This window comes from Coturnix japonica, chromosome 18 (assembly GCF_054131305.1).
Source record: "Coturnix japonica strain WE chromosome 18, WE-NBRP24, whole genome shotgun sequence".
In the NCBI taxonomy this organism is placed as follows: Eukaryota; Metazoa; Chordata; class Aves; order Galliformes; family Phasianidae; genus Coturnix; species Coturnix japonica.
Window position 1 is genome coordinate 3,561,454 of NC_140680.1, and position 15,423 is coordinate 3,576,876.

General features: G+C 48.2%; 1 protein-coding gene across 7 annotated transcripts in view; it reads right to left on the reverse strand.

Moving 5' to 3' along the window:
* The window catches only part of MGAT4B (alpha-1,3-mannosyl-glycoprotein 4-beta-N-acetylglucosaminyltransferase B), a 37,110-nt gene that overhangs the window by 12,249 nt on the left and 9,438 nt on the right, over window positions 1-15,423 (reverse strand). For 4 of the 7 annotated variants that reach the window (XM_085518739.1, XM_015875667.3, XM_085518738.1 and 1 more), the window contains one exon: window positions 678-857. Coding sequence is in view for 4 of the 7 variants with exons in the window: in XM_015875667.3 (XP_015731153.2) it covers window positions 678-857 (180 nt within the window). In the remaining 3 variants the exon portion in view is untranslated. Of the gene's footprint in view, window positions 1-609; window positions 858-6,459; window positions 6,506-15,423 lie in introns of those variants that run through there. The other 3 variants (XM_015875668.3, XM_085518741.1, XM_085518740.1) reach the window with 3 other exon arrangements.

Genomic DNA, 15,423 nt, shown 5'->3' on the forward strand with positions numbered 1-15,423 from the left:
GAAAAGGGAATCAATATGCAAGGAATGGTATGTAGGAAGAGACTGCAAGGCAAAGGCCTTTTTAGAGCAGCCTGGCCACCCGAGACTACTGCTGGGTTATAAAGAAATGAGGCCAACCTTTAACATGCTACCACAAACCCAATTAAAGTTCAGCAGGAGCCACGAGGGCCTTGAAGAACTTCCACAATATTTGGGAAGGAAGGGGGAGAATGAAGATCAAATGAAGGCCAAATCAGATCTTTACAGAGAGATCCAATTTTCTTCAACTGAGCAACTTAAAAAAATGAACAAATAAATTGGCGAGGGGTGCTCGGCCAGTCTAACTCCTTCCTCTTGCCTGTCTCCAGATACCCACTACTTTCCATATGCATTCAGTACAGCCATAGGGAACGGCACGTATGACTTGCAAGAAAAAAAACTTAGAAGCAAGCAAGTTGGCAAATATCACTGGCAGAGGCAATCACAATGCTCAATGATGCATAGGTACCTGCAGTTAAACAAGAGTTTAAGAGTTCCCAAATCTATTGCATTCAATAACAAAAAAACCCAACAAACACCTCTGAACTCCACCGTTTGCTGGTGCCAGGAGGGAGAAGAGCACCGTCCTACCTGCACACACACCTCTCTACCTCCTCACTAGCAACCTCCAAACCATCTCCTCTGCTCCTGCTATTCACCAGATAGGCTGCTCCAGGTGCGGTTGATGTCCCGCAGGGCTTGCTTCTCCGAAACAGCTCTCTTTATCTCCTCCAGGACCAGGTTCAGCTCCTTGGAGCGCTTCAAGCTCTCCTGCTCAGCCGCATGCAGTCGGTCCCGGAGAGCCAGGAACTCCCGCTGGTAGATGTCCACAACGTCACCTGCGGATGGCAAAGAGAGCATCGTGTTTCCTCTGTGCTCTGAAGGGATTCAAGATGCAAAAGTGAAAGCAGACATCCCTTCCATGCCTCCAAACCTGGATTTAAGGAGCTGTGGTCTACCACACACTGATCAGTTATGGTGGAGAGAGCTGGTTGATATACAAAGCATAGTCGATAGACGAGTTGGTCTCCATAAGAAGACACAACTAGGGACTTTCGGTTGCCAGCCCTGATGCTTTGGCAGATGGCACCCCAGGAAAGACCCCCAAATTCCCTCACAAGGACTGCTCCAAAGCACCATCTATCAGCAGGGTGAGCAGAAGCCAAATCTTGGGCTCACAGAGAGGGGAACCAGCACTGCACAGCCAGCTGTGCTGGGGACACGGCTGCTGCAGATGGCCTGGCATGAATAACTGGGGCAAAGGCAGCAGCACCATGGGGGCCCTCTCCAGATGGCACACAGCATCTCCAGGGAGAAGGAGCTGCCAAGGCCGGATTGAGTGGATTTTACATTGCTCAGCCATAGCGGCTGCGGATGGGATGCCTGTCATTGTGGGAATGGTAGGCGCAGGCATACCACAAAGTTTTGCCCACAGCAGGCAAACAGACAGCTGCTCCCACTCCCACAGGGTTTTACTCAGCCCCCCCCATCTCCACGCCACCTGTAGCCAGCCTCAAGCTGTGGCATCCCTCCCATGCTGTGTGTAAGCAGAGGTGATGCCAGCAGGTGAGCAATAGGGGTTCTGCAACTTGTCTGGACAAGGGGAATCTATGGGAGGAGCAGAGCCCAACACAAGAAGCCCACTGCCCAGCCCATGCTGGCATTTGCCAAGGCTGCCTCACTGTGGAGTCCCAAAGGGATCCAAAGGACAAAACCAATTACAGTCATCTTGCTGCTCCTAAGTGAGGCAGAACAAAGCCTTTCACTTGGCAGTGGTGGCTGGGATGCTAATATCAGTACAAATGTTTGGATACGCACCTTAAGGAAGTATAATAAAAATAATATATATAAATGAGTAACTTCTCATAGGGTAATAAAGCCTTTTATTTCCAAACAACATCTTACCAGCCTGCCCTTCTTAAACAATAAAACTACTGAGTGCCTCCATCCATAACTAACTATACAGCAGCTGGCAGCAGAGATGGTTAGCTATTAATGTACTTTTCTTGGCCATTTTTTACCCCATTACTAATGCAAGTTGTGTGCTCAGTACACATACACTTTCACCCCCAGTCATTCACACGTTTTCAGTAAGGTTAGATCTCACAGAACTACAGCAGAACACAGCCAGGACAGCTAACACAACCAAAAGCACTACACTGGAGCTTCCGAGACAGGGATGAACATAAACCAGAGCGAATGAAAACAGTTACACCAACTGCACTGAGGGTTTCTATTCTGGGGTCCACAAGCAAATAAAAAAGGGTGTTTTGAAGATCAAACATGCCCAGCTCCAAAGCACAGAGTTTCCAAGACAACAACGCTTCCAAGTCAAGCTCTCTTTAATGCTTTTGCCTACGAGAAGTTCCCCCCCACGGGGCCTCTTCCCCACAAACAGTCCTTGCAGACTCACTGCCCATCCTCAGGCTGCACACATGTACAAGGCTCTGCCCCCACAGACCTTCATGGCTCTCCACATGACTGCAAAGTGGCTGGAAGATGGGGAGGGAAGAGAGGAAGGCAATCAGATCTGGTTGCTGCTCTGTCTGACACAGGCGACATGCAGGGCACAAACAGCACCAGCTCCTTTCTCCTGCATGGTACTGCTCCCAGTGAGAAAACAGTGAAGGGTTTGCAGAAGAAACAGGGTAATCCCCAGCATGAGGGGCTGCCACAGCAATTTAAATTCACTCCACAGTGAGCGGGACCTTAACCTGACGGTAGCTCTCACCTGTAAGAACACACCTCAAAGCTCCCACATTGTCCAGATTAGGGCTTTTCATGCTCGGATCTTTTAATACTAGGAGCAAACCTTGCTTCCCCTCCTCACTTGATGCTGGTCTCCTTTGCACTACCTGGAGCAGAGCACAGGGCTTTGTGCTTAATGGCTTTTTCCAGAGTGCTGCACTTCGTTTGTGTCAGACTGCAAAGGGAAATGTCACTGATTATTCAGGCACTAATGACCTGCCCACTGATGCCAAGAGCTGTACTTTTCATTAGGCTGCGATGGTGATGTGCAGTCAACCATTTGCTGCTTTTCTGGCTAATGGTTGGAAGTGAAATTGTATTTGTTTCCAGTGCTCTTGTCCTGTGATGCGTTAGTAGGCTTTCCATTCTTTAATTAAAATTTCATGAAATTTAAAAGCTGATCGATTGTGACCAGTTACAGTGACAGCTTGAGACAAAGCCTGCGGTGGGCGCACGGCTACCCACGGGTTCCCAGTAACACTGCTTTGAACTTCGAATCATCAAATCAGTAAGGCTGGAAAAGACCTCTAAGATCACCTACTCCAATTGTCCACCTCCCATCAATACTGCCCACCGACCACATCCCTCAGTGCCTCATCTCCATGGCTGTTGAACATGTCCAGGAATGGTGACCCCACCACCTCCCTGGGCAGCCTGTTACAATGCATTACTACACTACTGGAGGTTAATTCTTTCCTAATACCCAACCTGAGCCTCCCCTGGAGCAACTTAAGGTCATCACCTCTTGCCCTGTTGCAGGACAGACCTGGCAGATCCAGCTCTTTCAAAGCAGGACTTCCAGTACTTGCAGATGACACTGTGCCAACCCAGTGCCCTGCAAACAACACCTTTCACACCACACCACTCAGTATTTGCACTCGATGCTCCTTCCAAAGCAGTTTTCAGGCACAGGCTGCCAGGCCATTCACTAATTGCATGCATGGCAGCACACAGGCCACTGGGCAATGCATGGCCAATGGCTGCACCCTGGGCTCAATTTTCTCTCTAAGGTTTGGTTTTCATGTGGAGCAGCACCTCCAGAGGTCTGGTTTTGACCCAGGGCCCCCAGCTGTTGGTTTCCCAAAGGCTCCTGTCTATCCAAAATGGTGCCCACTTCCATCCATCTAAAATGGTGCCCACTGCCCATAGAGGAATTCTCTGTGGCTCTGTCCCTACTGAAGTGATGGGGTGAACCAGGCCTGCCTGCAGAGGCAGGGGTTGAGGTGCCCGCATCCACCCTGCTTACCCAATTCCAGTTTTTGAATCAAAGCAAAAAGCCTAATCTGAGCCTAAAGCAGCAGATGGGCACAAAACAAGGCCAATGCCGTAAAGCCGCCACTTTGCAACCTCTCAGGGTCACCCATTCATGTGCACAGACACAGTCAGGAGTTCTGTAATCCTCAATGCCACACTAGTCTCTCAAATCTTTGCGAGCTGGATTCTCCTCTCATTAGGAAGACCTTCCAGAGACTTTGTTTAAAAACTAGAAACAACTCCCAGCCTCTAATCTGTTTATCTCTGTGAAATCTTGGCTTCAAGAACACAACGGCACATTTTGACCCTTCTGCTGCAAGTGCTGCGATCAACACACACACGTCAGAGTTTCCAGGGATGGAACAGCCAAAAGAAAGCACAGTCCTGGGCTCACAACACACAGACAGAGATAAAGCAGAAAGCCAAACCTTCCGTGTAAAAACCAGCAGGCACAGCGAGCACCCGGCCTTGTCGGAGTGACCTCGGCCCCGGATGGCAAAAATACCAACTAGTGGGGAGGGAAAGAGAGAGGAGAATCCAGCAGCCAAAATACCCCTGGCTGCATCCTGACAAGAAGAACAAACATCCCAGCATCCTCATGTTGCAAACACAAGCGCATCATGCAGCAAACATTACGTGACACTTGCAGCATCACTGTGCTCCGAATCACTGGGACACTGAGTCTCACTGGGCATTTTGCAGCTACCGCTTCTAAAAACGCACTTCAAGTTTCTTTGTTCACTTCACATTAGCACTGCTGTAATTTGTGGTTAATACCAAGACACAGAGCACCATAGAAAGTCATTAGTACCACTAGAAAGCTCGTTATTATTATTGGGAAAACAGCTGCAGGTGCAGAGGAGGAGGAACTGTTCACATCTTTGATCCTGCTCTGAAGACAAACAGCTCCTTTCCACAATTAGTGTTTTTTTGCTTCCAAAGTCCTAAGCAGTAAGACTTCAGGGATGGGCAGGTTCTATGGGGATCCATATCCAGATGGCAGACACAGAAATCCCACTCCCAAAAAGAGGCACACATCCCTGGAGAGATGCAGGTGAAGACACAGAAGTTCAGCACTAAAGAACCACACTGGGATGCACACATCACCTGTGGGTACCAGCAGCCATCAGACCGCTCTCCCTTCTGTCCCCACTGCACAGCTATGAGGGTGAGCCACACTGAAAGAGATAAAAAGCTCCACAAACAGTGCGGGTCCCCTGGGTTTTGTCATAAGGCAAAGCAAAGAAATCTCTGGCAGGCATAAGCCAGCATCAGAATCTGCAGAAGAAAGCAGCCCCTCAGTTCATCTGGGATTTTATCAACTTGTCCGAGGGATTTAATGAGACGGACGCATCAGCTGGCAATTTGTTTTGCTGCAAAACAGCTGAGGAAGAGAAGAGGCAAATAGTGCTATTGATCAGAAGAGAAAGAACATGTTATTAGGCAGTGAATTTTCATCATAGCAAGAGGTTCAAGAGGAGGCCATAAGGTTTGGTATTAAACCTCCTGTCTCTTAGATTTAGTAAGGATCTGGAGAAAGAGATGAATTTGCAAAGCAGCAAAGTACAGAAACGACACAGAGATAAGTTCCTCAAAGCCCCAAGCCAACCAAATGACAGGGAGAAAAGGCAACAAAATGGAAAATTAACACCAAAGCTGACAGATGCAAATTAATCGGGGAGGAAAAGGGAATCGAGGTATTTTTCAGGCAGCTCCTAATTAACAGTATTAACTGAGAGGGAGACTGGAGCTTCAGAGCGTCTTGGCACTGCAGGTAGCAGCAACCCAGAGAGAGAAGGGATGGAGAGGGAGGCAAGGAAGATGTTGGTCTGTTCAGAGGAAGGGATGGGGAATAATAGCACGAAGATTATAACGTTATTAAAATGATGCTGCCTAATCCCAGAATAGCCTTCACCTCCTCTGAAAAAAGAGTATTATTACAGACTTAAAAGGGGCTTTAGAAGAAGGTGATGAGAATGATCAAAGGGCTGAAAAAGCCCTGCTCTGTGAGGAGAGAAAAAATATATGAAATTATTCATCTTGCAATTGGTGTAATAATAGAGCTCATGATGAAAAGCATATAAAATAGAGTGATATAATGAAAATATACCACACGGACTTCCATTTTCCATGTCTGAAGCTACAGGAACAAGCAGCCATTCGATTCAAATATTGTTCATTTCAAACTGACACAAAGGAAACGTTTTGTGCAAAAAAAATAAAGAAGTATGTTATTTCTCCTAACTTCCTGCAATAGAAAAACACCAAAAGGGGGAATTTAAACCAAGTGCTGGACCTGGCAGCGCCCTTCACCATCCCATGGCATGGAGACATGGCTCTGAATCGCTGCACCTCTCCTCCCACACCACAACTTAATTGGGAACACTGCAGCTTTCTTCTTCAAAGCGAACCTAATTCATTAGCAATCTAATTATTTACCTGTGTAGCACAAATACAGCTTTCGAAGCATTTTCTCTCAAATGGAAAGCGAGGGCTTTGTTCTTGTTGTTGTTTTTAATACTCTCCATTTGACTGGGGAATAAAAACATGCTGAAAGTGAACAAAGTAAGGCATTACAGAAATCATGGGTCATTAAACCTCCAAATAATTGCAGCTCCGCAGGATTTTTAAGAGGACACATCACGCTTGGGCATGGAAAGCAACCCTAAGGGTTCCTGGAATGCCTTTCCCTCTGCATGGTGTAGCCAGCATGGAGGATGCCCTGGGATGTGCCCAATGGCAGCACAAAGTGCGCTGCTCCTGTGCATGGGAATGCTCTTGCAGAAATCCACATGGCTGCCCCTCACACATCAGAAGCCCCGGCACATGGAGGATGGCAAACATCACGTGCAGGAGAAACTCACTTTGCTCCCGCTGCATGCAACCTCTGGGCTGCACTGCTGCCCCTCCTGCCTTGTTCTCACCGCAGGGCCAAAGCCAGGGAGTGCAATCCCACAAGACAGCCCCAAAGAGCTGCTGTGCAAGCCTGCAGGGCTGCCTCCCCATAGATGCCGTAATGAAACAAAAACACAAAGCAGAGCTAATGCCTCACAGCCTAACAGGAAACCCCGTTTCATTACAACCTAATTGTGTTATTAATGAAACACAGACCTCACTCCACCAAAGCCCACGCAGCCCGCTCGGTGCCGCAGCGCTAATGGCTCCTCTTCCCATCCAACAGGAATGCCTCCAAGAAGGCAAGCTGATCTTTGCAAAGGTCACTGTGTTAATCATCGTGCCCTTTCTCTAACAGCAGCTGTCGCTAATTGCCTGTGAAGGAGTCGAGATGAAATTCTTGTTAATCCTCCTCCAAACATCACTACAACCCAACATCATCATCATTCCCTTGAAACAACCATAAGCAGCTGTTGGGCCCACGAGAGGTGGCTGGAGAGGGTGGAAAACGCAGCTCCTTTCTGCAAACAGGAGGCTAACGTGGTGATAAGCAGCAGGAAGTGTGGGGACCTTGTGCTTCCCCAGCTCCTGCTAGGAAGGAGCATCGCAGCCATTGAGCCTCAGAACAGCCGAGATCCTGGAGCACGGGGAGTTTGTTTAATCAATAACATATGAAGCTTCTGGCAGCGCCGAGCGTATGAAAGAATTTTACAACAGCAAAATAAAGTACTGCTGCGTTATAAATCAGAGAACACATATGGAAAAGTTAAAGGGATGTACCGAGTCGCAGAGATATCAAGGAAATCACAGAAGTTCTGGCTGGAGTCCCTGGCTCCACTTGTGCTAAGAGCAGTGAACTTCAATGCAAGTCAGGTTCTACTGCTTTTTCCAAGAGGAACTCATTTGCAATGTGTGCAACTGTATTAAAGTGAAAGGATACTGAGAGCGTTCCCTTCATCCACTGCCTGTCCACATACACTGAACTTCTGCTCTGCCTACAGATACACATACAGGTCCCAGTTTCCCTGCAGTACCAGAGCCTGACCAGATCACGGCTGTCCTGTGGGCAGCAGCAGCAGATTTTAAAGCCTCTGATCCCGATCACGCGATGAGCTGATCTGCACTGCGTTTTGTTTCAGCTCTCTTCAATAATTTGCAAAATGCTTCAAATAAAACTCATGGAGAGCCTTTTAAAAACTATTCAACATCAATATTTGAAACATTTATCCCCCAGGGTGCAGGCTTGTAACACGAGCACATAATGGGGTGCATTTTCCTCTCTCCAGAGAGGAAACAAGACATTGCCATTAAATAGCACGCTTAGCCCAGCTGTACGCGTCGATGCTATCTGAGGTCTCCTGTTTCATCTCACATGCAAGGATAATTCCTGGGAAGAACAACATACTGCTAAGGGAAGAGGAAGACCTGCTTCTCTCTCTCCACATTCAGCAGCCAAGAGACCACGAGGAGGGGTTATCCAGCAATGCTGACACCCATCTGTTCTCCCTTACAACCACCCCAAGTCAGGGCTTAATTCCTGCAGCCCTGGACTGCAAGAGCACAGTGTCAATGCTTCATTTCACAGCTACTCCTGAAGTGCTGTTCAGCCCTGGCCTTTGTAAGCAGCCACCTCACTCTCTCCATGAGCGGAGATGCAGTTGAGGTATCTCATTTCCTTACAACACCTATTTAAATGCATTCATACTTTCAGCATTTCACATGCTGTTACCTTCACTGGTGGCATACAGAAGGTAGCACTAGTTGCTGCGGGGGCTGCTGTGGCTCAGCTTTCCAGGCTTTCCACCCAGAGGGAAGCTGTGCTGTAGAAAGATTCAGTTTGACGCGTTTAGCAGGCGCAAGGACACCCCACCTCAAGGAGGGAAGCCCCATCTCCTCGTAAGAAACAGTGCCTGAGCCCATGGAGGTAATCCTCCATGACAAAATCATTGCACCCTGTGGCTGCAGTTGGCAGAACATAAGCACTTGGAGCTCAGTTCAAGCTCCTGTTTCCTCTGCACAGAGTAGTTCAGTTTTGCTATGATGCCTGGGGGCATTTCTGCACTTACATCCTTTAGGGACCCTGGGTGCATCCAGATGCTGTTGCAGCAATGGTCCCTCAGCTCCATTCCTGGTGCTGCCAGCTGTCATCTGAGCACACAGTGATGTTCAACAGATGCTTCATCCTCTGGAGGCGTCCATAAAGAACCCACCCCAGGTCCATGACTCACCCTTCATACCCAGCTTCCCAGATCAGCCTTGTCACCCCGCAATTGCTGACTGCAGTGTGCCACCATGAAAAACCCAATCCAATTTTCTCAGACCTTGAGAAGGGGCAGTGGAGGTCATGATGGTGAGCTGCAGGACCAGCACCAGGCAGCAGGTAGAAGGGCTCCATCCCTGCAGGGTGAGGAGCAACCTGTGGCCAATGGGAACAACCGCAGCAGCAGGACAGCTTTCCAAAGGATCTCACTGCTAAGCTGGAGGGCCTTGAAAAAGCAGAATGTAGGAACTGTAACAGCATGAGGATGTACACTGCTACGGATGGATGGCCACGTCCAAAGCCTGCTTAGAGCGGTGCCATCCTGGCAGCCTTATAAATCACTGCCCCTAAAGGAGTGCCTTGTTTTTCCGCAGGGAGACAGAACAAGCCTGCAGCTCATTCCCTGGACCTGCCTTCCCCCATCACGTTCAGGGGGAGGCACACAGCAGCCAGCAGGGCACCAGTGTGCTGCTACAGCCTCACACACCTGCAAAGACAAATACATTCTTTAACATCAGACAGGAGGCTGAGGAATGGAGCCATAAGGGCAGATTGCCGCACATGAAGGGAAATTCATTCTGCTGCTAATGCCTGTAACTTCCCCACTGAGAGCAATGGGCATCGCCAGGAAAAGAGACAGTGCTCCAGCGTGTGCTGACTGATCCCTGAGCCTGCACTGGGCACACGGCTGGCAATACAGAGCTCTTCATCCTCTGCAGGCCTCGAGCTGACACAAAATGCCCATGTTTCAATAGCGAGTGATTAACCATCAGCATAAATTACCTTGATTATACTGAATTTCCCCCCAGAAGGGCTTCAGATGGGGCTGCACAGCATATCCAGCTGCTCCCAGATGTGCGCTGCAGTGGGTTCACCCTGGGCACGGCTGTGCAACCCACACTTCAGCCGCATCTTTTATTACAGACACTAAAGAGATCTGTTAGCATGGGAGCAACCCAGCCCCGCTGAGCTTCCTGCTGCCATGCAGCAAGGCTGGCAACTTCAGAGCAGCTTCACAGTCGCATTTCCAGCTACTGAACTGGTCAGGACATGGCATGCTAAATGATCTGACAACAGACATCTTATTTCTTTCCTTTTTTTCTTCTAGAGGGATGAACATGAGCCAATAAATAAATGAACGGGTTCATAAAGCCAGACTGTCCTCCCTCAGTGTTGTTTTATGCCTCCCGGTCCCCTTACAGCAGGGCGTATCTGATGGCATTACACTGGAGGTATGCTCTCCCATTTAACAAGCAATTAAAAAAAGAATGCAACAAGCATTCAGAAAACACAAGCATTTCCTCTGCACACTCACAAGCATTTCCTGACCCAGCAGCTTCACAACATGGAACACATCTAGCAACTGCATTTTCCCACAATAATATTTTTCCCAGCCTTTGGCTGTCGCTATGCTCCATTTAAGGTCATAATCCCAATTGTGGGATAACCCAGAGCAGCAGATCTTCAGAGATGTAACAACTTGGGCAAAGTCCTGGAAAGAAAAGCACTGCAGCCACCCTTGGGAAGAAATCAGGAATGAGAAAAGAGAAGCTGAAGTTTCCAAGTGCTGTCACTACCGTGTGCCAGGATGGCCGGGCTCCTTTTCTTCCCAATACAACTGGATGGGTACAACAGGAGCGAACCCGAGCACACAACCACGCTCTGGGCAGGACAGCAGACATACATGCTGAGGAGCTGCTGGAACCCTCTGCCATGAGGCCCTGGGGGGATTTCATTTGGCTTCACTGGCAATAAAAAGGACTGGCATCCTGCTCTGCAGCACTCCCATACAGAGACATTTCCATAGGGTACACGAGCCGTGCAATTCATGCAGTGCTTTGATGATGTAAATCAAATCAAATGCTTACGGCACTCTCGTTGTTCCTTAACGTTTACTTTTCTTTACTGCATGCATTCAGTGCTGGGGTGTGATGCTGCATCAAGCTCTGTGCTACCTGATGGGAAGCAGAAAGTTGGGAGATCCTCATCGGGCATCCCAGACCCACACCTCCATTAACTGCATCAAGAGCTTCAACAAACATGTGCCCTTGGCAGGCTTACACGAGCAGAAAAGCACACGCACATAAAAACTGGGAGTTCTGTACAAGCTAATGGAGCAAGCAGCAAATAACTGGGCATGCTCTCTGGGCTCAGGGACGGTCTCCTTTACAACAGACAGTAATGCCTCGTTACAAGAGAAACAAATACAATAAAGATGAATATTCCATCTTCCCCTGGCTGCAGTTTAAGTGTTAAGCCAATACCAATTCTCAGGTTATATTTCACAAAAACAGCTCCGCCAAAAACCTGCTGGTGGTGCAGCAAAGCACATCTCGCTTCAAAGATAAATCCTGCAGCCTTCACAGGCAGATGTTAAAACACACCGAGCTCCATCCAACAGGCCACAGGAAGGCACAGAGTGAATTTATAACCCAAACGATCCTTCTTCTGCCACATCACTTAGCCCAGTGGTTTATGAGACGATGCTGCATACCTTCATGTGTGCTACAGGGCTCCACGGGTCTGCTGGTTCCTCCTGTGCTCTTTCTGCCCCTAAGCTCCCCTCACCTTCCATCTCCATTTTGAATTATTTATCATCAGGTATCATATTCATTTGCATACTCTATGAGGTGCAAAATAAATGACTAGTCATTACATATCAGACTCTTCCAAACCATCTGTGCTGGGCTCTGTAGCAGTTTTGTTTTGCTTTCCTATAATTCTTGGGGGGAGGAAAGAATAAACCAAGGATAGAAATGCATTTGCTGGAAGCAAAGCAAAGCAGTCCATAAGCTTGCTGAGAGCAAAGGTTTATTGCTCTGTTAGAGCCGTGCTCCACATCGAACGCACAGGCTATCATCTTCAGTGTAATTTAACCAGCAGTACAAATTGCAAGTAGTATTATTTCAAAGACCTTTATTTATTGATTAGAAACAAAGTCCTTCTTCTCTTCCTGTTCCCTCCTTGAGTCGTGCTGATTGCATACAATGGAGAGCCATCACTTAAAGAGCCAATTAAGTCAGCTTCTGAGAGGTAATTGAATAGCTGAAGTTCTTAGTGCAATATTGTACTCCATTTCTTGATTGCAATGAAGGAAAACAAAGCAGTCAGAGCGATGAAAATTAGAGAAGGAGGCATTAGGTACAGGTTAGGAACAGCAAAATGGATGGAGCCTGTACCAATAAGACTCTTTTCCTCCTGTGGTGACTTCTACCCATTGCTATAGGGGTGAGAAGGAGAAATCAGCCACGGTCCTGTTCGTTTGCTGTGTTGGGAGCAGCTGGCGCCGAGTGTCCAACCAAAAGCTCCAATTAACTGATTTCTTGCATTGGGGGCTTAACGAAGATAACACCTTCTGCAGGGATTCACTGAAGCCTGATGCAGGAGATCATTCCCTTCTCTGGCAAAGCCACCAACAGAGTCTCTCTTTTCTCTCCTCCTGGCTACATCCAAAAATAGGATTTCTGGTCCAACTCAAGGATTTCCCACCTCCTCTGGAGACTCCCAAACCACTGCCCAATTTGGCTACACTGAGACTGGGGGATTAGGAAGAACGACATAAGCTTTACTCTCTTAGAAAAACTTGGCCGGAAAACAAAGGAGAAAGCAACTGTTAGGCTGCCTCTACTCCAAGGTTACATAAAATCATTGATTTAAATGCAGGAAAAAACACCTCACAAACAGAGAGCAGAATCCTCAAGAAGCTGAGGATGCACGTGGCCAAAACCCCCATCCATTTCCCAGAGTCACAGCTGAATGATCTCAGCTCTCTTTTCCAACCTTAACAATTCTGTAATTCTATGAAAACCTCTTTTCAGCCACAGACTCAAAATCTCTGCAAGGACTCCATCCCAAACAGCTCTCCAAGGGGTGTGCTTCCATAAGAGCTCACAGCAACGCATCGGAGAGAGGAGCTGAAAGCAGAGCTGCGTGTAAATATCGCCCTGAGACACCCAACTTCAGTACAACCACATCCACACCTCAATTACCAGAGCACTTCAGGAACACTGCTAATAGATGACAAACGCATAAGGAAGGGAGAGCTTCAACTAAGAAAGCTCTTGCCATTCTCAGGAGCCACTTCACAGAAAGCTGTTAATGCTGAGATGCTGAGCCTGGTTCGTATTCCAGCACCACATCCCAGCAACTGCACAGGTACATCTCTTGTTATTACGCTTCACCAAAAAGAGAGGGCATGCCCCACTGCCAAAGTGCTTCCCTTCCCTTTCGTCACCCAGATTTCTCCTGTTGCTGAGCAGCCAGAAGGGATCGTTATTGCACCGGCTGCAATCAAAACTGTGCACAACACAGGATCCAGTTACAATCGTACACCTACGTGGTTGTCCATCCTGAAAAGCCCTGAGAGGCTTTTAACGAGCTGCCTGTGTGCAGCCCATCACTGCACCTCCTGGAGAAACGGGCTCAGGAGTGACAGCTGTTTAAACAGCGCTCATGTGGTGGAGGAGTTGAAGGGAGAAAGAAATACTAAGAATAATTGAAATTGCAGCATGGAACATAGGCAGGGCAGGGGCAGAAAGGACAGCCCAGAGGAAGCTGGCAGTAAGAGATGTGATAAGGACTGCTGGAAGCCAAACCAAACAGGAATCCACACCTCTGTGCCATGCACAGCAAACAGCAGCTCCCTGCCTGACTGACAGCCCCTCTGCAGGCACTGCCAGAATGCCCCTCCTGCTGTACGGCTCCATAGTGAGCAGCTCCAGGTGGGACTCCAGCACCAGCACAGAGCTGAGGGAGACCGCAGTGACGCCTCTACTGATGATGAGCGATGAGATAGTGAGCGAGTGGTCCACTGAGCAGGATTGTGGTGGTTGTAAGAACCAGGTAAAAATGCCCACTGAGACTTCTGTGCAATCCAAGGGCGCGTAGAAGAGGTAGTGTTCTAAAGGTAAGATGGGAATCTCGCCTTACACTGCCATCAGCTGACTTTTAGAGGTTGTCTCAGCAGATTCCTCTTGCAGAATGGTGTGGGGCACAGCCTGCGCCAGGCACAACTGCTAGGAGTCAGATCATCATCTACAGCCACAGGGACAGAACTGGGAGCAGGAACCTCAAGCCTCCTGCAGGAGCAACTCAGCTTAAGAGCTCCTGCTCAAGCAGAACGTCACCAAGAAAAGACCACCCTTCTTGTTCCTTCAAGCCCTTCTGCACTTCCAAAAGCCACCAGACCCCAACTGCACTGCCATACTGATGCGAGAAGATGGGAAAGTGACTGAAAGTCTTCCTGTAACCTGGAACAGTGTCCTGGGACATTGGTAGCTGGTCCAAACGCACCCAAATGTCACAGCTGCTGCCAACATAAAGCAGTTTCTTTCTGCCATCCTCTGCTTCACCCATGAGGCATCCATTAGGTTCAGACACAACGGGAGCAAAGAGCCAGCAACAAGAGCCTCATTAACCAACTGCAGCCGGATTTGTTTTGGAGCACAGTGCAGTCCCTGCACTGCAAGGCAGAACTCTTGCTGGGGGAAAAAATAGATCCAATTTAAGGATGTCCTGCATACTGCAATGTCGTAAGCAGCTCCACAGATAGATTTAAAACAACGGCATTACCAGCAGAAAAAAGAGGAGAAAAGAAACCCCACCAAACAACAGGAACTCTGCCCAAACCAGCAGAACAAATAGAAAAAGAAAAGGGATGAAGGAGGCTTCAAATCTGCCCTGGATAGAATGTGTGTCACTGCTGCAAGCTGCTGTAGGGAGGGGAAAAAAGGGAAATAGGATAGCAGAGAGCAGAAATGAGATTTATTAGGACCAGCCAGGTAGATAAAAGACAGCTGAGCACAGAGCAATGATGGCTTTGTTTTGGGATGAGCTGGATTCTGAAAACGTCTGGTCAGCTTTTGCATTTTGTACACACGAAATGAGTGTCCACAAGAGTACTCTCCTGAAACGACAGGACTTAATGCAGCCGAGATAATTATCTAGATCCTTCTTTATCCCATTAGTGGTTTTCATTCGCGTCCTGGAACACCATAAGCGGATTGTTCAAGAATTATTTGCCAGCCGCTGCTTCAATCCCGATCGGAATTATCTTTATACCTCGGTACGAAGAAAAGAGATTACCTCCCTGCCAGGCCTTGCTGCAATGCCCTCTTTTCTGAGGCTCTTTTCATCATTTTGTTCTGCAAGGTAATGAAAAGAATAAGAAAACAATTGTCACGGACACGATTTCGCCTTTTCCCAACGTGTGCATGGGGACAAAGCTGAGCCCAGTGTGGTCATCCGAT